This window comes from Pan paniscus, chromosome 18, assembly GCF_029289425.2.
Source record: "Pan paniscus chromosome 18, NHGRI_mPanPan1-v2.0_pri, whole genome shotgun sequence".
NCBI classification, from domain to species: Eukaryota; Metazoa; Chordata; class Mammalia; order Primates; family Hominidae; genus Pan; species Pan paniscus.
Window position 1 is genome coordinate 66,488,298 of NC_073267.2, and position 24,920 is coordinate 66,513,217.

Consider the following 24,920-nt stretch of genomic DNA (forward strand, 5'->3'; position numbering starts at 1 on the left):
GGCCAACATGGTGAAACCTAGTCTCTACTAAAAATACTAGAATTAGCCAGACGTGGTGGCACATGCCTGTAATCCCAGCTACTCGGGAGGCTGAGGCATGAGACTTGCTTGAACCTAGGAGGTGGAGGTTGCAGTGAGCTGAGAACATGCCATTGCACTCCAGCCTGGGCAACAGAGCAAGACTCCATCTCAAGAAAAAAGAAAGAGAGAGGAACAGAAATACAGACATATGTTATTAGTCCCCCAGAACCTCTTCAAAAGATCTCTCTTTTCCTTTCTTATTTCTAATTACCATACTACATACCACCTCCATTATGTCAGAATGTGCCCTATTTACGTGGATTTCTCTAAAGTCGTGGAACTCCGAGTTACATTCCTCGTATTTCACAGAGACACAATCAGAGCACACGCTGATCTTCCGCCTCTCTTCATTTCCTCCATGTACTCTGTAGCTACCTGTTCTCTTCTTTGTTCGTAGGAAGATCTCTGTTGCGTGGTGTGGGAGTTTGTGCCAGCTCATCTTTTTATTGTGCTTTCTGTGAGCAGCTATCAGTGCCCCCAGGTCTTCTCTTTAAGAAGAATGTTTACTCTCAATTGTTTAAAAAACTAACTAAATAGGAAGAAGATTGCAAATCCTAACCTTTCTGGGGTTTTATATTGGGGGCAAAAGTTGGCATCTGCAGTAAGGATTATTTCATTTTCATCTGAATAAATGAGCAGTAATAACTTTGCTGACTTGCAGGGCTCATTGTGATGCCAAAGGACATTGTAAGGTGAATATCTGAATTGGAGGAGGAAGAGGGGCATCCTCTGAGCCAGGTGTGGCAGGAGGTGACATCAAGGAGGGTTAGGCTGCGTAAACCCAGGGACACAAGGAGCTGCAGTCGGGGAAGAACAAGGTCTAGCGGATGGAGTTGGGGGGACTGTGTCTGGAGCCAATGTTCTCAGATGTGTCTCCGGCAGGCAGGGGCAAGGGCTGGTGCCTGGTTTACAGCATTCCTTTTGGAGTCTGGAATAGTGGGGAAAACTCCCTGTCTTCTCTCCCCTTAGGAGTCTGCACTATGGAAACAACCTGTCAATCCAGCTCAAGGCACACATAGCCCAGACACCCATGAGACCCTCTCCGTGGGGACCCTAGAGCACCTATCATGAATGAGGAGACCAAGTAGGTGATTTTTCTCTCCCCTTCACCTCCTCTTTTCCCCTCCTATCTACTTCTTCACTTTTCTCCTACTGCCAAGACTGGTCCCTACCCAAATCTGCCTTACTGGGCTGCCCCCAACACAACAAACCTGCCCTTGACCATCATTCAGCATGAGAATGTAATGATCAGACACAGAAAATCAGGAAGAGTTTTGAGACAGCATCGAATCTACCCATTTTAGAGATGGTATGACTGAGGCTTATATAGGAAAAAGGCTTGCTCAAGGTCACACTATGAGTGTATCAGCTAGGATAGGCCAGGTTACACTGTAGTACATGCACCCTCCAAAGTCCCAGTGACTCATGGCAACAAAAGTTTATTTCCTGCTCTTGCTTCCTGTCTGGTGTGGATTGACTGGGATCGCTCCTCCACATCATCCTGTCTCCCACACTCAGGCTAACAGGGTAGCCATGATTTGCAATATTTCTGGTCCCTGGAGTAGAAAAAAAGAAAAAGTACTGTGAATTACACCTTGGTTCTTAAAACATCTACAGGCATGACATGAGTCTTTTTTAGCATGTTTCATTGACCAAAGCAAGTTTCATGGCTGTGCCCAATTTCAAGGAGGCAGAGAAGTGTAATCCCACCAAAGGCCTAGAAAGAGGAGAAAGAGTATCTGTGAACAGCCCTAATGCCTACTACAGAGAATTAGTAACAGAGCTGGGCCATGGATCTTTCAACCATCGTCCTCTGTCTCCAAGATTATTCCCCATGGAAATCTCAATGACTGATAATGATGCCATGTGTTTTTTCTCCTGAGGATGGTTAGCCTTAAAGAGATTTGTGTCATATCCTAAGGGGATAGAACACTAATGATGGAAACAAAGGTATTGTGTTAGACTGGCTGGAGGAGAAATTTGAGGATGAGAAACATCAGCAGAAATCACACCATCCAGGCACTACTTACTTCCATCTGGTGCCATGCTGCCCTGGACCATTTCTTCATGGGTAGCATGGATGCTGGACACCATAGCCTGGAAAAGAAGTTATGCCCTAGGCTATGGCCACATCCTTTTGCCGAGATCACACAAAATCCAGGGACTTAGCCTTGTCTGGTGCCATCTAGGCCTCCAAGGCCTTGGAAATTTACTGGCCTGGGAGGCAAGAAACCTCAGTTCTGCTCCTGCCTCTGTCATGGGCTTGCTGTGTGACTGTGGGCACACCCTTTGCCCTTCCTTGGCCATGGTCTTTCCGTCTGCTTAGTGGAGGTGGTGATCCCTGCCTGAGGATCATGGTGTGAGCATGTTTCATAAATTCTAAGACTCTCTGCCTGAGTGAGGACCTATTGCTATTAGCCCAGTTGAGGAGAAATGACCAGTGGGGCTGACAGTACATCCAAGTATGTCTCTACTGCATGCCCAGGGAGCAGCTGGGCTCTAAACCCCAGGACGCATAGTACTGGCCTCAGCCTCTGGGAATTGGGAAGGCTGGCTTCTGGGTGGACCTCCTACTCTTTTCAGAGTTAGAGGTGGACTCTCTGGAGTTGTGAGGATAAAATAAGGTATATAAAGCACTTAGACAGTGCCTAATACACAGTGAGTGCTTTCCAAGTGTGTACTGCTATGAGGAAGGACATAGTACCAGAAAGTACATCTGGAAATGTGATAGCATAGTCCACTAGATGATGGACCACCATTTAGTTGGCCAATCCCCAATTGTTGGACATTTAGGTTGTTTCCAATTTTTAATAATTATAAATAATCTTGCAGTGAGCATCTCTGCAATTAAATATTGTATATACGTTCATGATCGTTTGCCAAGGTTAGAGTACTAGAAATGGAATTACTGAATCAAAGGAACTGCACATTATTTAGGCTTTTGCTGTGTAAATGCCCCGTGCCCTCTATTGGTACTTCTACAAGGAGGTGGTTTAAGAGTTCCAGTTCGGCCATCATGATGGCTCACACCTGTAATCCCAGCACTTTGGGAGGCCGAGGTGGGCAGATCACCCTGAGGTCAGGAGTTTGAGCCCAGCCTGGCCAACATGGTGAAACCCCATCTGTACTAAAAATTACAAAAATTAGCTGGGCATTGTGGTGTGCACCTGCAATCCCAGCTACTCGGGAGGCTGAGGCAGAAGAATCGCTTGAACCCGGGAGGCGGAGGCTGCAGTGAGCCGAGATTGCACCATTGCACTCCAGCCTGGGTGACAGAGCGAGACTCTGTCTCAAAAAAAAAAGAGTTCCAGTTCAGAAGGGAAGAATTTGCTTAGCAAAAGAGGTGATGGTCTGTGTTAGCTAGGATTAGAGTTCACTGTGAGTAGCAGAAAGCACTAAACAACAGTGGCTTAACCAGAATGGAAGTGTATTTCCCTGCCATGTAACAGAAGTCCAAAGTCAGTGAGCACAGGGCAGACGGGCAGCTTTACCTTCCACCTTCCTCAGTATGGGTTCCACCTCATGATTCAATATGGCTGCCCAAGATCCAGCCATCCCATCAACAATCCAGACAACAGGAAGGAGCAAAGAAGAATAGACAACACTTCTACTTACATTCCACTGGCCAAATTACATGGCTACATATAACTGCAAGGGAGACTGGGATATAATAATCTATTCTAGATGACCAGAGAATATTTAGTAGTTCTAATACTGAGGAAGAAGGGAAGAACAGATTTTGGGAGACAACTAGTTGTCTCTGCCATGAGGTTAGCTCAGACTGAGAGCAGCATAAATGGTTCATGGAAATAAGAATGAGTAAATGCATCCTCACGGGACTGTCCACAGGGGATGAACACGACCATTCCAGAGAGCCAGGATGCAGGCACAAATGGAGTAGGGAGGGGGTGCAGAAGAAACAGACTGATCTCTGGAGCCGATCCCTGGGCAGAGACATCAAGACTCCATGGAGAGGCCACTTCCCTGCCTATTTTATGTCGCTCAGATGTAGGGACTGGTTCTTGACTGCTTGACTTCCCCAGAAACTCCCTTATCCCCCAACTCACCTTCCCCAGATCACCTTCCCCCTAGTTCATCTCTACCCCACTCACCTGCCCTCAGGTCACCTGCCCCACAACTCACCTGTTCTCCATCTAATCTTCCTCCCAGCTCCCGTGTCCCCCAAATCACCTGCCCCCAATTCACTTGTCCTCCAGCTCACCGGTTCCCCAGCTCATCTTCCTTCCAGTTCCCCTGTCCCCCAGCTCACCTGCCTGCCCTCAGTTCACCTGTCCCCCAGTTCATCTTCCTCCTAGCTCCCCTGTCCCCTAGCTCACCTGTGCCCCAGCTCACCTGTCCCCCAGTTCTCCTGTCCCCCAGCTCACCTCCCCCTCAGCTCCCCTGTCCCCTAGCTCATCTGCCCCCAGTTCCCCCAGCTCATCTGCCCCCAGTTTACCTGTCCCTTAGCTCACCTCCCCACCAGTTTACCTGTCCCCCAGCTCACCTCCCCCGCCAGTTCCCCATCCTCCAGCTCATCTGCCCCCAGTTTACCTGTCCCCTAGCTCACCTCCCCCCCAGTTTACCTGTCTCCCAGCTCACCTCCCCCCAGTTTGCCTGTCCCCCAGCTCACCTCCCCCCAAGTTCCCCTGTCCCTCAGCTCATCTGCCCCCAGTTTACCTGTCCCCCTCAACTCACCTATCTTCCCTGTCCCTCCAGGGCCGGCTCCTCATGGACCCCGTTGGCCTCCAGCTCGGCAACAAGAACCTGTGGAGCTGTCTTGTGAGGCTGCTCACCAAAGACCCAGAATGGCTGAACGCCAAGATGAAGTTCTTCCTCCCCAACACGGACCTGGATTCCAGGAACGAGACCTTGGACCCTGAACAGAGAGTCATCCTGCAACTCAACAAGCTGCATGTCCAGGGTTCGGACACCTGGCAGTCTTTCATTCATTGTGTGTGCATGCAGCTGGAGGTGCCTCTGGACCTGGAGGTGCTGCTGCTGAGTACTTTTGGCTGTGATGATGGTAAGGGCAGGTGTGAGAGACGCAAAGCAGCCGGGCCAGTACCTGTGTCATGGGGAGCCGGGAGGAGCCCAGGGACCCACCTAAGTCAGAGAGAGGGTGTAGCCCAGCCAGGATCTCAATTCTATATTTCTGGACACTTCCCAGAACAAATTTCCTAATGCGCCCAAATCTGCTGGGGCCTGGAGGACCCCTCCTTCTACCTGGCTTCACTCGAATTGCTCGAATTGCTGAGTGACTGCTTCCAGCCACAAAATCCCACGTAGCCCATAATGCCCGAGAGATTTATTTCTTCTTTTTTGGCGGGGGTGGGGGGGTGTTTTTTGTTTGTTGTTGCTCTTGTTGGGTTTTGTTTGTTTGTTTTTTATTTTTGAGACAAGGTCTTGCTCTGTTGCCTAGGCTGGAGTGCAGTGGCACAATCATAGCTCACTACAGCGTCCAACTCCAGGACTCAGGTGATCCTTCCCACTTCAGCCTCCCAAGTAGCTGGGACTACAGTAGAACTATAGGTGCACGCCACCACATTAGGCTAATTTTTCATTCTTTTCTAGAGACAGGACATCACTGTGTTGCCCAGGCTGGTCTTGAACTCCTGGCCTTAAGTGATCCTCCTCCCTTGGCCTCCCAAAGTGCTGGGATTATAGATGTGAGCCATCACACCTGGCTAGAGGTGTTTTTGTTTGTTTGTTTGTTTTGCAACATGGTCAGAAACAGTGACGGGGAGCGCCTTCTGCCCTCTACTGATCCGTGGGGATTTCTTGGGCACCTTCTGTTTGCACAGCACTGAGGGGAAACACAGGACATTGAGGGGCAACAGCGTTTTTGGAGAGAAAATGGGAACTCACTTAAGAACCCTACTTCAAGGCAGAGTGTGGGAATTGCGGGGGGCGGGGCGGCGCATGCACATATGTGCAGACATATGCAGATACACACAGTGCGTATACATGTGGGTATGTGCATAAACCCATGTACACATGCATGCAAGTGTGCCCACATGCATAACACATGCACGCCTGTGCGCACACATACATAAACTTGCATGCACTTGCATATACACACATTTCTGCCCAGCACTGCCTTCAAAGCTCACCACCACATTTTCTCCACAACAGATAACTGAGTGTTCCATTTATTTCTCCCTTGCTGGGTATCTCCCTGTGAGATGAGCCCTGAGCCAGGCGCCAGGCCAGAGCTGGTCCCCAGCATCCCACGACAGCCCCATACCACATTATACTCTCCCCTCTCTTGCAGCGTTCACCAGCCAGCTGGGAGCTGAGGGGAAAAGCCAACCTGAATCTCAGCTCCACCATGGTGAGGACTGGAGTTGGGGGGTGGGAAGTGAGCACTGTGAAGTCCCCACTTCCAAGCTGGAGGAGGCTGTGGTGGCTGGTCACAGCCATTTCTCATAGGCCATGCTCTTCATCTGTCCCTGACCCATTTGCAAGTGTGTCAAGCCCCTAACTGTGTCTCCCAGCCCCACCTCCTCCTGCAGTGACTTTCAAGGCTTTAGCTTGTCCCGTTACCAATTCTCAAGGGTCTAACCTGGAACCCCTCAGGAAGCCTGTTCTCACTTTCCTGCCCGCAACCCGCAGGGCCTCATCTCCCAGCCCCAAAGTGTCAGGCTTCATGGGGAAGCCCTAACCACCCCCTCCCGACTTGTACACCTTGGACTTGACACTCACCCACAGCTGCTGTCTTCAGCGGGGGAGCCTTTGGCTGATTTTCTGAAGGAGCTCGGAAGGGCCAGTGATTAAATAATGACCACCTACTGATTCGTGGGTCACACTTTCATCTCGGCACCTTGATTTCTACAGAAGCATTGACTTTACTTATCGCTGTGCATGGCAGTAATGCCAACAGAAAACCCACCCTATAACCTCAGCTCCCCAGTGAATCAAAACTGTCCAAGTCCCTGGGCCAATAGGCCCGTGTCACTGAGCTGGCATCATTGTCTCATGGCTGTAACCAGATCTGATTGATATTTGGCCAGTGAGTCCCTTTTTAATATAGGATTTGTTAAGATATTGAAGTGCTCTCGAACTGGTTCCAGCCTCCTAGCTGGACAAGGAGCCCAGGGCCCTGCTCCAGGGGCTGTTCCTATTGGTCACTTAGCTTAGCTGTAGGAGGACCCTGCTTGACTTCTTAAAATTCTTTCCTGAGTCGTCTTTCCTTTCTCCCTCCCTTCCTTTCTGGGTCCCCTTCCTTCTTGTTTTCCTTCTTCCTTTCTCAAACTCTTCCAGAAAGGCATTAAAGTGATTGTTGAAAATCCATACAATGAGACAGGACTCCAGAAACTATTAAGGGAAGTGAGGAAATGTGGGTGATAAGAAATCAGGATGATAAAACCCTAACAGAGGAGGGAGGTTGCAGGCCTGGCCAAACTCACTGGGAACTTCACCGGCGGCTTCCATAGAGCTTGGTCCTTCCCTGATGGACACATGGCCATTTAGTGCTTGGAGCTGAGTGTTTCTGGGGGCTGCTGGCTGTCGGCCCTGCTTCCTGCATCCTGGACTGCAAGACTGCCAGGCCCAGAACATCCACCTTCCAATGGGGGTGCCTAGAAGTCCACTCGGCAAATAGAAGCTGGTGTTGACCCAGCCTCTGCCTGCTGCCTGCCTTTCCAGTCCCTGCATGTGGGTGTACTTGGCTGCCTGCCACCTGTCTGTGGACTGGAGTTCCCCAAAGGTTCTGGGTACCCCCTCAGCCCAGATCCCCAGACCCCACTCCTCCACCCCTTCCTTTGCTTTTTCAGGCCTGAAGCGCCCACATCAGAGCTGTGGGTCCTCACCCCGCCGGAAGCAGTGCAAGAAGCAGCAGCTAGGTAGGTACCAGTGTGGGGAGGAACATAAACAGAGAGATGGGGTTGCCTGGGGGCCAAGACCTGGACCCTGGACCTTGTCCCCTGCCAACAAGCCTCCAGAGGCCCAGTGACTCGTCTCGCAAGTTTCCAGGAGAAAAGGACTGGAGGTCTTGCACAGGCAGAGGAGAGGGCTGCGCTGGCAGCGAAGGGGCTCCCCACCCATCTGGCTGCATGGGGACTTCTCTGAAGAGGGCTCCGCTGAAGGAGCTGGAAGCACCATACAGGTCTCAGCTTCACTGTCCAGGCTTTTCCAGGGACACCCTATGTCCTCAGTGTTGAAGGAGACCCAGGGAGGAGACCAGTTTGGGGGTGAGCAGGGATGGGGAGGGGTGAGGAGGCCTGGGAGAAACCTCCAAGACAGAGGCCCTGGGGGCCCATGGGGAGACATGGAGCTGCTTAGGGCAGGCCAGGCCAGTGAGAGAAGAAAGGGGACTTCTCTCATTCTTGACCAGTTCTCAGAATGGTCCTCGTTCTCCACGAGTTGTCCCACTAACTAGAGCCTTCTCTGCCCCCACTGCTGCCAACCATGGCTATAACCAGAGGATTCACATCCACTCAAAATAGTTCACTACCTTGGCCTCTCCCCCTAGGGTTCCCCCAAAAGCAGCCCCAGCCCTTTCCCTGGGTCACCTGAGACCTCTCAATGACCCAGGAATTAAAAGGTTAACATCTGGCACTGTAGGGGCCCAGCTCCCACAGTTCCGATCGGTAATGCCTAGGCCTACAGGTTGTTAGTGCTCACCCCTGGGCATTGCAGAACTGAAATATTGGGAAGGGGCACTGGGGATCCAGATATTACAGAAAGAGGTTGTTTCAATAAGATATTGCAAAGGAGCTGGGTGCGGTGGCTCACACCTGTAATCCCAGCACTTTGGAGGGCCAAGGCAGGTGGATCAGCTGAGCCCAGGAATTCAATACCAGCCTGGCGAACATGACAAAACCTTGTCTCTACTAAAAATACAAAAATTAGCTGGGTGTGGTGGTGTGCACCTGTAGTCCCAGCTACTCAGGAGGCTGAGGCAGGAGGATCACTTGAGACCAGGAGTTTGCGGCTGCAGTAAGCTAGGATCGTGCCACTGCACTGGAGCCTGGGCAAGACTGAGACTCTGTCTCCGGGAAAAAAGAAAAAAAGAGATGTTGCAAAGGAGGTGCCCTATTCCCCTCCCCCCATCTTACTGAACCCTTACACCATGTGTACTATTGCAGAATGGATAGAACCGTGACCCACACTTCCCCATTCCCACCTGCCTGTTTAAATAGCTACCGGAGAGCCTATGCTCCCTTAGAACTGATTCCTTCTGGAAGTTGGGGTGGCACAGATCCCCCTATGGTGCTCTTGACACCCCCACCCTCACCCCATCATACATACACATCTGGGGCTACAGGCTCCCAACAGCCCAATACTGGGGCGAGAAGACATGAGCAGAGGGCCGGGTGGTCCTCTCCTCATGCCATGTCCCTGCCCCTTGCAGAGTTGGCCAAGAAGTACCTGCAGCTCCTGCGGACCTCTGCCCAGCAGCGCTACAGGAGCCAAATCCCTGGGTCAGGGCAGCCCCACGCCTTCCACCAGGTCTATGTCCCTCCAATCCTGCGCCGGGCCACAGCGTCCTTAGACACTCCGGAGGGGGCCATTATGGGGGACCTCAAGGTGGAAGACGGTGCTGACGTGAGCATCTCGGACCTCTTCAACACCAGGGTTAACAAGGGCCCGAGGGTGACCGTGCTTTTGGGGAAGGCTGGCATGGGCAAGACCACGCTGGCCCACCGGCTCTGCCAGAAGTGGGCAGAGGGCCATCTGAACTGTTTCCAGGCCCTGTTCCTTTTTGAATTCCGCCAGCTCAACTTGATCACGAGGTTCCTGACACCGTCCGAGCTCCTTTTTGATCTGTACCTGAGCCCTGAATCGGACCACGACACTGTCTTCCAGTACCTGGAGAAGAACGCTGACCAAGTCCTGCTGATCTTTGATGGGCTAGATGAGGCCCTCCAGCCTATGGGTCCTGATGGCCCAGGCCCAGTCCTCACCCTTTTCTCCCATCTCTGCAATGGGACCCTCCTGCCTGGCTGCCGGGTGATGGCTACCTCCCGTCCAGGGAAGCTGCCTGCCTGCCTGCCTGCAGAGGCAGCCATGGTCCACATGTTGGGCTTTGATGGGCCACGGGTGGAAGAATATGTGAATCACTTCTTCAGCGCCCAGCCATCGCGGGAGGGGGCCCTGGTGGAGTTACAGACAAATGGACGTCTCCGAAGCCTGTGTGCGGTGCCCGCGCTGTGCCAAGTCGCCTGTCTCTGCCTCCACCATCTGCTTCCTGACCACGCCCCAGGCCAGTCTGTGGCCCTCCTGCCCACCATGACTCAGCTCTATATGCAGATGGTGCTCGCCCTCAGCCCCCCTGGGCACTTGCCCACCTCGTCCCTACTGGACCTGGGGGAGGTGGCCCTGAGGGGCCTGGAGACAGGGAAGGTTATCTTCTATGCAAAAGATATTGCTCCACCCTTGATAGCTTTTGGGGCCACTCACAGCCTGCTGACTTCCTTCTGCGTCCGCACAGGCCCTGGGCACCAGCAGACAGGCTATGCTTTCACCCACCTCAGCCTGCAGGAGTTTCTTGCTGCCCTGCACCTGATGGCCAGCCCCAAGGTGAACAAAGACACACTTACCCAGTATGTTACCCTCCATTCCCGCTGGGTACAGCGGACCAAAGCTAGACTGGGCCTCTCAGACCACCTCCCCACCTTCCTGGCGGGCCTGGCATCCTGCACCTGCCGCCCCTTCCTTAGCCACCTGGCGCAGGGCAATGAGGACTGTGTAGGTGCCAAGCAGGCTGCTGTAGTGCAGGTGTTGAAGAAGTTGGCCACCCGCAAGCTCACAGGGCCAAAGGTTGTAGAGCTGTGTCACTGTGTGGATGAGACACAGGAGCCTGAGCTGGCCAGTCTCACCGCACAAAGCCTCCCCTATCAACTGCCCTTCCACAATTTCCCACTGACCTGCACCGACCTGGCCACCCTGACCAACATCCTAGAGCACAGGGAGGCCCCCATCCACCTGGATTTTGATGGCTGTCCCCTGGAGCCCCACTGTCCTGAGGCTCTGGTAGGCTGTGGGCAGATAGAGAATCTCAGGTGAGTAAGAGTGGAGGAGGACCGGGGAGGGGATTGGGCTTTTGGGGTAGCAGAGGCCAACCAGTCTAGCAAACCTCTGCCAAGAGGACTGGATAAGAATCTTGAATATCAGAACATAATGGCCTGCAATGCAAGAGAGGAAGCTCCATACCTTGACAGGACCTCTGGAGTCCAAATGGATCCTCCTCTTGTCTGTGGTTTCTGGACTCTCAGTCTCTCTGTCAATCGTGGGCTGAAACCACAGATCCAGGCTGTCTATAGAGGCTGGTGGACTTTGGGCAGGTGTATGGAGCACACACATGCACACTGTCTAGGCCAGAGTTTCTTCGTTCCTAAAACGAATCTGTAACAATAGCCAACTCATATGGTCATTGCAAGAATGAGATGGGATGGTGCATGAAAAACATTTTGTAGCACAGTGCCTAGCACAGAGCAAAGGCTCAGTGTGCATATTAGCTAGAGAAAAGGCTAGGCTGCAGTAACAGAGAAACCTCCTCCCCAAGTACAGTAGATTAAATAATGTAGAATTTTATTTCTCTCTCTGGAAGAGTCAGAGGTAGGCGGTCCAGGTCAGTGGAATGGCTCAGCTCCACGCAGTCATGCAGGTACCCAGGTCCCTCCCATTTTGCTCCATTATCCCCTTGGGAATCCTATCTGCACAGTCAAAGCTACATCATGGGTATATCTGTGCTCTGGCTTGGGAACAAGGAAAGAGCATGGAGGAGCATGTCAATGCATTAAAGTTCAGTCCTGAAACTAGGATACATCCCTTCCACTCACATTCCATTGGTGAGAACATAGTCACCTGGCCACACTGAGCTGCAAGGGAGTCTGGGAAATGTGATCTCTGGCTGGGAAACCATGTTCCTCACGATAGCTCTATTGCTGTAGATGAAGTGGAGAATGGGCTTTGGTGGATGATTAGAAGTCTCGGCCATAATATGTATTTGTTAGTACTACTGTATTAAGCCCCATCTGTCTGAGGGGATGGCGATGACTTCTCAGCTCTGCCCAGCACTGATCCTCTGACACTTCGCTTCTTCTTATGGCAGCTTTAAGAGCAGGAAGTGTGGGGACACCTTTGCAGAAGCCCTCTCCAGGAGCTTGCCGACAATGGGGAGGCTGCAGATGCTGGGGTGAGCCAGGCCTTGGAGCTGAGAAGGGTCTTCAGCTGGGGATGCCTGGTACTCTCCTCCCTCTCCTTAATCCTACACAAGGCAGATTCCTGGCCCCGCCCTTTTCCCCTCCTCGTTCCTCCCCACCATCTTTGCTTACTCTGTAGGTTAGCAGGAAGTAAAATCACTGCCCGAGGCATCAGCCACCTGGTGAAAGCTTTGCCTCTCTGTCCACAGCTGAAAGAAGTCAGGTGAGTGATCTCCAGGAGGGCTCACTGACTGGGGAGATGAGCCACTGTCCAGGTCCCAGAGTCCCCCTGGGGCCTGCATGTTCCTCCAAGTCTGACCAGTAGTTTTTCAGTGAGACCCAGAGAGGGAAGGCATCAGTCCAAGTACTCAGTAGGGCTGAGTCCAAACCCAAGGCTCCCAGAGTCCCCAGAGCAAGGCTTCCTTCATCTAATATTTTGGACTGTCTTGGAGGAGCATGAGTGTTAAGGCTCCCTCCCTCTTTCTGAAATCCCAGGAGAAGGGATGGCAGTGCGTAGGCAGGAATCAGGCACTGTGGGTACACATAACTACATGAAGCACCACACACCTTCACATTTGTGCACACATGTCTACACTTGCACAGAAGTACACAGGCATAAGCAAGAATATGCACCCACACATGCCCACTCATAGGTGTGCACATGTATGCAGCGCACACATGCACCTTTAACTGCATGTACACATTTTGATGCCAGCACACTCTAACTAACTAAGCGTGTATGCACAAATATACTCCTGCCCTGTGTCTGGGACTCAGTACCATGGGGAGGAGTGGGACCAGTGACCCTCCTCCCTGGCAGAACGCTGCTAGTTTATATGGCACCTTTATGACATTTAGAGAAGGCACCACTTCATCAACACAGATGCTGCCTGTCACTAAGGTTCAGCACTTGTTGAGTGAAAATAATAAGTTGGACCACAGTCCCTATTGTCGTCTCGGCTGGGCATCTGTGAACCGTGATTAAGCCAAGGTTCAGAAGTACTGAACTTGTTGACATTTTTCTTCCCTGGCTATTGAAAGTGACTTTAATTTTGTCTTTCATCACCCACCATTGTTCTTAATCACCCTCACTCCCCTCAACTCATCTGTCTCCCCAGCTAGGAACCCAGGCAAGGCTGGCTTGTGAACAGGTGGGGAAAGTGAGGTCAGAGAGGAATGCGCTTGGCTCAGGGCTCTGGGTGAGTCAGGGCCACAGCCGAGGCTGGAAGCGATGTCTGCAGCGTCCCAGTCTAGACTTTACTCATTGCCTGGGGGGCCTCAGGCACATCCCAGGCATAAGCCCTGGGAGCAGGGTGCTAGGTCTCCTCATTGTGCCTCATGAAGAGGCCGTCAGCCTGTCTTCTAGATCCCTTGAGCCGCCAGGCAAAAACTTCCCCATAGGAACAGAATAGACCCAGAATTGAGGCCAGCAGAGGGTCTTTCCTCCTAGCCGTGCCTGCTGGAATCCGGCGAGCAGGCCATCAGCTCTTTCTGGGCCCCTGTCTTATGTCTCCCACATGAGGGTGGCCATCCTGTCACTTGCTAACTGGGGCTTGCAAGTGCCCCAACCCCAGGGCAAAGGGACTGGGCCTTGGTCTCCTCGCAGTTTTCGGGACAACCAGCTCAGTGACCAGGTGGTGCTGAACATTGTGGAGGTTCTCCCTCACCTACCACGGCTCCGGAAGCTTGAGTAAGTGATCTTTCCACTGCCTCTGCAGCCCAGTCCCTCTCTATACCTGATTCACCCCACTCCCTTGCAAGGCAAGGAAGGTCTGGGGCCCATGGGGTAGGGGATTCCACTCCTGACACCTTTGCCACAATCTTGCAGCCTGAGCAACAACAGCATCTGCGTGTCAACCCTACTCTGCTTGGCAAGGGTGGCAGTCACGTGTCCTACCGTCAGGATGCTTCAGGCCAGGTGAGCAGAAGGAAAGGGATCTTGGCCTTATGGGCCTTGAGAAAAGAGGAGGGGAAAGTGGGATGGGAAATGGAGGAGGCCCCTCGTCTGCAGGATAAATCTGTGCATACCCTACTGTTTTACTCACAGCTTTACCTTCAGAACCTAGCTCAGGCTTGGCACCTGGTACTTGGTATATATTGAATTAATGGATGGATGAAAAGATGGATGTATGGATGGATGGCTGAAAAGATGGATGGGTGGATGAAAAGATGGATGGATGGATGGATGGCTGAAAAGATGGATGGGTGGATGAAAAGATGGATGGATGGATGGATGGATGGAAAGATGGATGGGTGGATGAAAAGATGGATGGATGGATGGATGGATGGAAAGATTGATGGGTGGATGAAAAGATGAATGGATGGATGGATAGATGAATGGATGGATGGATAGATGGCTAGCTGAAAAGATGGATAGGTGTGTGAAAAGATGGATGGATGGATGGATGGATGGATGGATGGATGGATGGATGAAGGAATGAGTCAACAAGTCTACGAAGCACAGGCATAGCCAAAGGAATAATTAACTGTGTGTTGCCCTCCATGGTGCTGAACCAATATAGCCAGTTTTGATCATGGGGTAAGTTAGGTGTCATTTTTCTTACTCATAAAAATTTCTATTAAAAAAAATTCAGCCGGGCTCAGTGGCTCATGCCTGTAATTCCAACACTTTGGAAGGCCAAGGCAAGAGGATTACTTGAGCTCAGGAGTTCGAGACCAACCTGGGCAACATAGTCTCTACAAAAAATGAACAAAATTAATGGGGCATGGTGGTGCATGCCTGTGGTTCCAGCTATTTGGGAGGCTGAGGTGGGAAGATTGCTTGAGCCGTGGAGGTTGAGGCTGCAGTGAGGTGTGAACACACCACTGCACTCCAGCCTGAGTAGCAGAGTGAGATCTCCATCTCAAATTTAAAAAGAAAGGAAAAAAAAAACTCACAGCATTCTTAATTTTTATTATATTTCTTGTGAAAATTGTTTTTCTGACTTTTTAAAACACTCTTGCAGGATTCATCAAGCAAAGACATAATCAGTATTTCACATGCCTGATTTGAAACACTTTTGCTAGTTCCGTTATGTTTCCCTGTCAATTGCAAAATCAGCTTTATCTGGATGTTTGAACATTTGGGGCAGAAAAGGGTGTGCCTGTGGTGGGTGATGTGCTGGTTTCCAGTCTCTGGGTTTCATGGCTTGGTATCTGATCCTGCAGGGAGGCGGACCTCATCTTCCTTCTTTCCCCGCCCACAGAGACAACTGCAGAGCTACAAAGGTAAGAAGCCAAGAGGCGGTGGGCCTGGGGCCATCCTTAGAAGCAACTTGGGCTCAGGCAGTTGAGGGGAAAGGTGACCAAGAGACTAGGAAGAGCTGGGGTATGGGAATTCTTCCTGCTACTGCTGCACTGAGGAATGAATTACTGCTTAGGTTGGCAAAGGATTTTAACTTCCTCTAGCATGTCCAGACCACATCTGGTCCCTGTGGAAGGAAGCATCCCCAGAAGACTCAGAGGAAGGCAAACTCTTGGGGAGAACATACAGATACTGTTAGACTGGCATTACTAGATGGTGAAAACTCTGGAAAAGCCCTTACAACTGAAAAAAGACAGGGAGGGCAATTATGGTACCTACATCTTAGGGTTGTTCTGAGAATTAAATGAGTTACTACACTTAAGGAGTTTAGAGCACTGTTGGCATGCAGTGGGCAATCAAATGCTGGCTATTCCAGCTGTGCATGGATTCCAGCTTGGCCAGTCTTGGATGGGCCGAGAAAAGGAAGCTGCTTTTCCCTAAAAGACCATCCCAGCTGTGCTCTACCACACTTTGCTCTCCTGGCTAAGACTCAGAGACAGATGTATGTATGCCCCTGAGCAATCTCTTTCCCTTCTCTGGATCTCGATTCCTTGCTTGTATAATGACCTGGTAGTGTAGGACCAATGTTGCTGGGTGTGGTGGCTCATGCCTGTAATCCTAGCACTTTGGAATGCCAAGCACGAGAATCTCTTGAGTCCAGGTGTTCAAGACCAGCCTGGGCAACATAGCAAAACCCCATCTCTAAAAAAAAAAAGGCAGGCGTGGTGGTGCACACCTGTAGTCCCAGCTACTCAAGATGCTGACGCTGGGAGGATCGCTTGAGCCTGGGAGCTTGAGCCATGATCACACCACTGTACTCCAGCCTGGGTGACAGAGAGGGACTCTGTCTCAAAAAACGACCCACTAGGACCAGTGTCACTTTCTTTCCCCTCTAACTGCTTAAAGCTGTGATGCTCAGTAGGATAGCCACTAGCCCCATATGGCTATTTCAATTTAAATAAATTAAAATTTTAATGCTATTTCAATTTAAATAAATTAAAATTTTAATGCTATTTTAATTTAAATAAATTAAAATTAAGTAAAACGAAATTTTCAGTTCATTAGTCACATTAGCTATATTTCAACTGCTCAGTGGCCATAGGTGGCTAGTGGCTCCCATAGCAAGTGGTACGGATGCCAGGACATTTCCGTCATTGCAGAAAGTTCTATTAAACAGGCCGGCATGGTGGCTCATGTCTGTAACCCCAGCACTTTGAGAGGCTGAGGGGGCAGGATCGCTTGAAGCTAGGAGTTCAAGACCAGCCTGGGCAACAAAGTGAGACCCCCCAATCTCTACAAAAAAAAAAAAATAGCTGGGCATGATGATTCACTCCTATAGTACCAGTTACTCAGGAAGCCAAGGTGGGAGGATCACTTGAGCCCAGGAGTTTGAGGCTGAAGTGAACTGGGATAGAGCCACTGCACTCCAGCTTGGGGACTGAGTGGGACCCTGTCTTTAAAAAAAAAAAATGGTTAGCACCAATCCAAAAAGTCTGTGAAACCTGGCTCATGATGTCCTAGCTTCCCTGCATCCCCTAACGCTCCCTCAGCCCAGTGGGAGAGAGTCTGTGGTTTACCATAGCCTGGACTCACTGCATACAGCTCATGCTCCTCGCCTTCTGAACCACAGACAGCACATCCACAAATGGAGACCATCACATCATCGACAATAGCAGCTTCTGTTTACTAACCTTCGATTTTACACCTATGCTGGGTACTCGGACATACATTGTCTCATTCAATCCTTCAGGTACCTATGTGCTAGATGTTGTCATCCATTTTAGAAAAGAGAAAAGGGAGCCGACTGCAGTGATTTGCCCAAGGCCACATGGCTATACATGGCAGAGCCAAAATTTGAATAAAGGTTCCATTTGACCTCAAACCTGTTGCCCCTCCTGCTCTGCTGAATCACATCTTGAGCATCTGCAAGCAGTCTTCTTTGTTACCGACTCACTTTGGGTTGTGCTTCAGGGTCTTCAGCCTCTAGAAGCCAAGGAAAGAGGCTTGATCCACCAGGCCCTAGATGCCTGAGCCCAGGCCAATGCTTGATTTGTTCTTGCCAGAGCTCCAGACCTGCAGGAAAGTGACGGCCAGAGGAAAGGGGCTCAGAGCAGAAGCTTGACGCTCAGGTACCTTGGAGGGATCTATTGCCTTAGGAGAGGGATATGATATGGGGGAAAGTCCCAGGCAAGGGAGAGCAGGGGCAGGGAGGATAATGGGAAAAGCAGATGAGGGACAGGGAAAGGATTAGCCGGGTGTGGTGCCCATCCTGGATAGCCCATCCTGGCTTGAATAAGGAGCATCTGTCATAATAACAATAGCTGCAACTTAATGGACCCTGGCTATCTATATGCCGGGCATTGCGCTAGAAGTTTTACATCCATTACCTCACTGTAATTCCTTTAGAACCTCTGTGAAGTACACATTATTATTCCCCTTTGAGGGAGGAGGAAACTGAGTCTCAGACAGGTTAAGTCCCTTGCTCAAGATCACCCAGCTACTAAGAGGTGTGGCCAGGATTAGACCCAGGTCTGTGGGCCCCCTGACTCCCCCAGCATTGGAAGCTGGAGGGGCCGTGGAGTAGCTGTTTGCCCTGAGCCCTTCTGTCCCCCACTCCTACCCAAGGCTGCAGAAGTGTCAGCTCCAGGTCCACGATGCGGAGGCCCTCATAGCCCTGCTTCAGGAAGGCCCTCACCTGGAGGAAGTGGAGTGAGTATCACGGGAAGCCCTGGCGTAGGAGCCAGGAAAGGAGGTTGGAGAGGGTGGGCAGGGCCTCGCCTTTGGGTGGGTGGTGTGGGGGAGGGGCATGCTGCCTCATGAAGAATTTGGGGGAATCAGATCATTGTAACAGCTGCTACTATTCAGCACTTGCCCCGGGTCAGGTGCTGTTCTAGGGACTATACATGCCTCCTCGCGTTCACTCCTCACATCTCTGTGATGTAAGCACTGTTACTGTCCTCATTTTATAGAGGAGGAAGTTAAGCTGCAGAAAGATAAACTTGCTCAAGGCCACACAGGTAGGAAGAGTCTAGGCTAGGGTTCAAGCCCAGACAGTCTGGCTCGCAGCCTCATCCTCATAACCACTGCTACCTCTCTTGCTGAGATCTGCCAAGTAGAAACCCCACCACACCTGGGTCTGCCTTCCAAACCACAGTCCCTCAGGGCTCCCCCCACCCCCTTCATCCTTCTCCCAGAGTAGAGTGGGATAACCTTCTCTTTTCGGGATGGAGAAATTCCCATGGCGTCCAGCCCCTGGCTGAAGCCGATGAGAGTAGTGCTTGGGGATGGACGGAGGCTCTGTCATGACCCTAGGAGGGGCGCCCCTCCAGGAAACCTCCAAGTGAACATGAAGGCAGATGATGGAACGCCAGGATGTGTTCTGGGTCGAGTGGCCCCACCTCAGGGTAAGATGGATAGGGGTGAGGGTTGTCGTGGTGATCACTTCTTGATCCTGGACCTCGTCCCATTGGGAGAACCAGGACAGAATTAGAAGGTGGTTTTTTAACAAGCTCACACACTTCTACCTGCCTCACCAGCACTGAGCATGCCCCTCCCCGAGTGCCATCACCCGCCTGGTTACGCAGCCACCTCCTAGCCCCCTTGCCCTTCTCCCACATTTAGTCCCTCCAGATGGACCTACTGGTAGCGCTCAAAACTATCCTCTTTTCCTCCACCTTTCTAGTCCAACCCACCCTCATCTCTTACCTGGATGACCCCCTCGCCTTGCCTTCCTTGCTGGCTTCCCTGCTTTCACCCTGGCCACTTCCACCTGGCAGAGAGTAGATTACATTTCACTGATGCCTGCCCCCTTCACTCCTTCCCACTGCTCAGGATAAAGCCCACATTCTAAACTCCCAGGTGGTCCAGAACCCTGCCCCCAGCCTCCTAAACCCCATCTGACCCCATCCTTCCACTCAATCTCCAATCCAGACACACCGGCTCTCTTTCAGGTCCTCATATGTGTTATGCCACAGGGCCTTTGAATGTACTGCTTCTACCACCAGGAACACCCTTCCTCCATCTCTCCCCCCACCTTTTACCTACTGAACTCCCAGTTATTTCAGCAAGTAGCTTAAGCAACAAATAAGCCATCCCCGACTCCCAGACTAGGTCAGATGCCCCCATAATCATGAAGTTTATCACAAAAAGCAATTATGTAACTTGCAGCATAAAGGAAGAGTTGAGGGTGGGGCCTTGAAGGCAGGCTGCCTGGGTTCAAATCCAGGTTCTCCCTCGAGCAAGTGCCTTAACTTTACTCTGCACTTAACCACTCTGCACTTCAGTTTACTCATCAGTAAGGTGAGGATAATTACAGTGCCCACATCTTCGGCACTGTGAGGATGAAATAGGCCAATAGTCATAGAAGAACCTAGGATGTTGCCAGGCATGTGGTATGGAGTCTGTCGATTTCAGTTATTATCAAGGTTCATTCCTGAGAGTGACATTTTGACTAAAGTTAGCAAAGGAGGAGTAAGTGATGGGGATTTTGAGGGAGGACTCCAGTCCCACAGTACAGTGCATTGGGCCCCCCTGTCTCAGCCTCTCAGGGAACCAGCTGGAAGATGAAGGCTGTCGGCTGATGGCAGAGGCTGCATCCCAGCTGCACATCGCCAGGAAGCTGGAGTGAGTTGTCCATTCCACCGCTGGGTACCAGGGAAGGCCCTGTAGAGCCCCAGGTGGTCCCCGTGTTCACAATCAGCAGTAAGGGCACTGATCCACTGCCACCCCTGCTTCCTCCCAACTCCAGCAAAGTCAAGATGGTTTGACCATGCCTTGCCTTCGCCTCCGGCATGAGCCACTGTCTTAGTCCAATCATCTAGCACCCTTACATGTGTAAAATGCGTTCATTATACATCAGTGGCTTGCAGTCCAATTCATCTTTGTAGCTGCCCTGGAGCACGGTGGGGTGGGGTGTTGCACTGGGGAGGTGTCAGGGTGGGTGGGATGTTGCACTGGGGAGGTGTCATGCTGGGGTGCTAGGGTAGGGAGTGGTGTGTTCCTGTGGGGATACACTGTTGGGGTGAGGGGTGGTGAGATGGAAAGGTAGGCTATTAGGCTGCTGGGTGTGCTGTGGTGTTGCATGGGGTGAGGGTGATGTTTGGGTGGGGGTGTCTTGGGGGTCTTAGGATCAAGTGTGGGTTGGGGTTGGGGAGTGTTGAGATTGGGTAGCAGTGGTCTGGGGCCTCAGCTTTGGATTTCAATCTTGGCTCTGTCACTTAGTAGCATTGTGACCCTGGGAAAGTAATTGAATGTCTCTGGGCCTCAGTTTCCCCCTCTGTAAAATGGGATCACATGAAACCATATATGTACAAAGCCTTTTGTACAAAGTCTGGTACAGTCAGGGCTCAGAAAATGGTGGTTATTTTACAGATGAGAAAACTGGGGGTCAGAGAGGTGAAAACACTGAGTTCTTGCTGTCAAGCTGGACAACTTTATTTTCCAAATGGGGTGGGGGTGTCATGCATTTTTTGGCTTACTCACATGCACCAGAATCCTTTGAGATCCCCTGGCAAGGGACCCAGGACATCCAGGAGTGACAGCCAGCAAGCTGCTGAGCCACAGGGAGGGGCTAGAGCTGGCTGGGGCTGGGTACCTCAGCCACATGCCAACGGCTGCCTTCTCCTGCTCTCCACAGCCTCAGCGACAACGGGCTTTCTGTGGCCGGGGTGCATTGTGTGCTGAGGGCCGTGAGTGCGTGCTGGACCCTGGCAGAGCTGCACATCAGGTGGGAGCTCCCCCAGACCACGGTACCCACCCCCCCCCATCATGCTCTCTCTGAAGCCCTTGGAATTCCTTCTGGGCCCAGGCCTTGGGACGGGCAGAAGATGCTGCTGCTGTCCCACCCAGACCCCGTTACAGCCGGCACCCCTCTTCCTAGCTGCTGTGGATATAGGCTGCTCACGGTTTATACCTCTGGAGAACTACCCTTGGCTGATAAGAACCAGAGATGCCTGGCAGGGTACAACCCCCACTTCCCCCTAACCTAGAGTGGCCAATGACAGAGGCAGAGGGCACAACTCTCCAGCCCAAACTCTCCAGTGGGACAAAGCTCCCTGGGAGACTAGGCCAAGGACTTGCTCCGTTTGGCTTCCCTCAGTCCCTTACTGTTTCTCCTGAGAGCAGACCGTCAGTTCATGACGTGCGCAACTGACAAGTGACATGCGACCCCCTACCCCACTCACAGACCCAGGCTCTGCCACTAGGGAACCCAATCCTGTTTCTGTAAGTCTCGCCGTTGAGTATGGGGAGGTGAGGACAGATGATGATTAATGTCAACTCAGTTCCCACTTGGAGGAAAGCCTCATTCTCAACCCAGTAGGGTGGTCCCTGCTTTAAACACCCCTCAAGGGAGGAGAGGGAAACCGATTCACCCAAAAGGTAGATTAGGGGACCTTGGTTCACTGTATATGATGATTCAATAAAGGGTCCCTAGTGCATTCCAAGCGATGCCCTGTTCACTTCCAGGAACTTATACTAAATAAATTATCATGATTGTGCAAACACATTTAGCTGTAGGGATGTTCACCTCAGTATTGGTTATAATAGGAAAAAAAAGAAAATAGCTGGAATGTTTAACCGAGGGATATTAGTTAGACTAAGTTACTTCCAGAGAGAACTCAGTGGAACCATAGAAAAAAAAATGATAATATAGATGCAGTTTCAATATGGAGGGGTGACGGGGAGTTATTAAGTAAACATACAGAAATTTCTTTAGAGACAGGATCTTGCTCTGTTACCAAGGCTGGAGTGCAGTGACACAATCACAGCTCACTGTAACCTCCAAATCCTGGGCTCAGCAATCCATCTCTCTTAGTCTCCCAAAGTGCTGGGATTACAGTCATGAGTCACTATGCCTGGCAATTTTTTTTATTTTTAGTAGAGAGAGGGTCTTGCTATATTGACCAGGCTGTTCTCAAACTCCCGAGCTCACGTGATCCTCCTGCCCTGGCCTCCCAAAGAGCAAGGATTATAGGTATGAACCACTGCACCAGGCCAAACATAAAAATTTTAACTCATTATCTTAAAAGATTATAAAAGATTATAATAAAGTTTTTCAAGATATGCAATGGCAGAAAGAATGGTATAATCTGGGCCAGGTGCTGTGGCTCATGCTGTAAACCCAGCACTTTGGGAGGCTGAGGCAGGGGGATCACCTGAGGTCAGGAGTTCAAGACCAGCCTGGCCAATAGGGTGAAACCCCGTCTCTACTAAAAATACAAAAACTAGCTGGGCGTGGTGGCGTGCACCTGTAATTCCAGCTACTCAGGAGGCTGAGGCAGGAGAATCGCTGGAACCTGGGAGGCGGAGGTTGCAGTGAGCCGAGATCGTGCCACTGCACTCCAGCCTGGGAGACAGAGCAAGACTCTGTCTCAAATTAAAAAAAAAAAAAAAAGAGAGAGAGCATGGTATATATAATCTGTTCCCATCAATAATGATCAAGTATTAATAATTATTTGTCATCCCTGCTTCTAGCCCTTAAAAAACTAATGTTTAAAAAGAGAATCTATAGTTTAATCCCATGTTTATAAGACAAAAATTATTGCACTAGAAAATGGAAGGTTTGAAGGACCCACTCCAAAGGTTACCAGGGGTAATCCGCACATACTTTGAGCACAGACAGAACACTGACTAGCAGAGAGAGGGGTTTCAGTCTGGGGCTAAAAGAGAGAACACAGAATTTGTTTTCTTTTAAGACTTGCCAGGAAATGGGGCTTACTTAGGCAATAGATACCTTTGTGAAATATCTGTGGTAGAAAGATTTCAGCCCTCCAAAAGCTCAGAGGAAGTCAGAGGGGAGTCAGAGGAAGTGGCTGCAGCTGGAGGCAGGGGGATGGAACTTGAGAGGTCCTCCCGGGCCAGGGGTAAAAAGTGACAGGCCGGGCACGGTGGCTCACACCTATCATCCCAGCACTTTGGGAAGCAAAGGTGGGAGGATCACCTGAGCCCAGAAGTTCGAGACCAGAGTAGACAACATAGACTGTCTCTACATACGTTTTTTTTTTAATTAGCTGGGCATGATGGCACAAGCCTGTAATCCCAGCTACTCAGGAGGCTGAAGTGGGAGGATTGCTTGAGCCCAGGAGGTGGAGGCTTCAGTGAGCCATGATTGCACCACTGCACACCAGCTTGGGCAACAGACTGAGACCTTCTCTCAAAAAGAAATAGTAACAGGGAGCCAATAACCTCTCGCTTCCTCACCCCTCTTTTCTCTTCACAGCCTGCAGCACAAAACTGTGATCTTCATGTTTGCCCAGGAGCCAGAGGAGCAGAAGGGGTCCCAGGAGAGGTAGGGCCCGATTTCACCCCAACTCCATGCTCAGTCAGGGACATTCCCCTCTCTACCCTCCACAGCTGGGCAGTGCCAGTCAGTCAACTGCCAGGGTGATCTGGACAAATTCACGGAAGAGCGGGAAGTGAGCAGGCTTGGCAAAGGATGCAGCCCCAAAGGGGGAGGGTCCAAAGCCAGACCACCTCCGCCTCTCATGGTGCCTGAAAGGAGCCCCAGTGTGTAGGATATAGACAGCAGGCCAGGGCAGGAGTTGGGTAGCCAGAGGGGGATTCCGGGAGACTAGAGCCCTCCAGCTTAAACCCAGGGGATTGCCTGGCCTGTAGCTCTGGTCCTGGTCGGAACTTCTGGATCCCTTTCACACAAGAACCCATTAGGGTCCTGGATTGCCCCAGCCTAGCGCATGGGTAGAGACTCAGCTCTTTGCTCCCGGAGCCCACCCACAATCTCTTCTGTAGAGTCTGGACTACTGAAGGCTCGATTCCAGCTGGGGCTGACATCTCTGAAGCACAGATGAGGAGGAGGATGAGATTAATGATAATAGCAGTCAAGGTCAATTGAGTACTTGCCATGTATGCACCAAGCACCAAACTAAGGCAGTTCACATACAGTCTCCCATTGAGAGGCTGTGATTTGTCCAGGGTCACACAACCAGGAAGTGGAGAAGCCAAATTGGCACCAAGGTCTGATTGACTCTAGGTGGAGGATAGGGCTCGATGGTGGAAGGCCAGGCTGAGGATGGATTCTGGAGATGGCAGACATGGCCTTTGCTCAGCCTGGCCTTGGTGATGTCCCTTCAGGGCTGCATTTCTTGACAGCCTCATGCTCCAGATGCCCTCTGAGCTGCCTCTGAGCTCCCGAAGGATGAGGTACAGTGATGACCTCCAGCCCTGTGTGTGATTCCAGCCCCCTCCCTTCCCCTGCTCAGAGCCTGCTCCCAAACCTGTGCCCAGGCCCCACACGCTCCCTGAAGGACACCTGACCTGCTGTGTCCAGGGGTCATGGCCTGGCTTCCCTACTTCCTACCTCCCCTGCCCAGCCCACCCCAGACAGGGCTCACAAGGCAGCCCCGTCAACCACCTTCCCAAGCCCAGGAGACCCC

The 24,920-nt window shown here is 51.3% G+C and overlaps 1 protein-coding gene across 26 annotated transcripts in view; it reads left to right on the forward strand.

Annotated features, from left to right (window-relative positions):
- NLRC5 (NLR family CARD domain containing 5) overlaps nt 1–24,920 on the forward strand; it is a 93,821-nt gene that overhangs the window by 26,558 nt on the left and 42,343 nt on the right. For 19 of the 26 annotated variants that reach the window (XR_008621278.2, XM_055099179.2, XM_055099180.2 and 16 more), the window contains exons 2-17: nt 1,051–1,165; nt 4,798–5,104; nt 6,353–6,412; nt 7,854–7,922; nt 9,434–11,084; nt 12,137–12,220; nt 12,367–12,450; nt 13,834–13,917; nt 14,056–14,145; nt 15,396–15,455; nt 17,595–17,660; nt 18,157–18,240; nt 20,071–20,154; nt 21,167–21,256; nt 23,750–23,818; nt 24,619–24,687. Coding sequence is in view for 25 of the 26 variants with exons in the window: in XM_055099179.2 (XP_054955154.2) it covers nt 4,810–5,104; nt 6,353–6,412; nt 7,854–7,922; nt 9,434–11,084; nt 12,137–12,220; nt 12,367–12,450; nt 13,834–13,917; nt 14,056–14,145; nt 15,396–15,455; nt 17,595–17,660; nt 18,157–18,240; nt 20,071–20,154; nt 21,167–21,256; nt 23,750–23,818; nt 24,619–24,687 (2,939 nt within the window). In the remaining variant the exon portion in view is untranslated. The remainder of the gene's footprint in view (nt 1–1,050; nt 1,166–4,797; nt 5,105–6,352; nt 6,413–7,853; nt 7,923–9,433; nt 11,085–12,136; nt 12,221–12,366; nt 12,451–13,833; nt 13,918–14,055; nt 14,146–15,395; nt 15,456–17,594; nt 17,661–18,156; nt 18,241–20,070; nt 20,155–21,166; nt 21,257–23,749; nt 23,819–24,618; nt 24,688–24,920) is intronic. The other 7 variants (XM_055099185.2, XM_055099177.2, XM_034940231.3 and 4 more) reach the window with 2 other exon arrangements.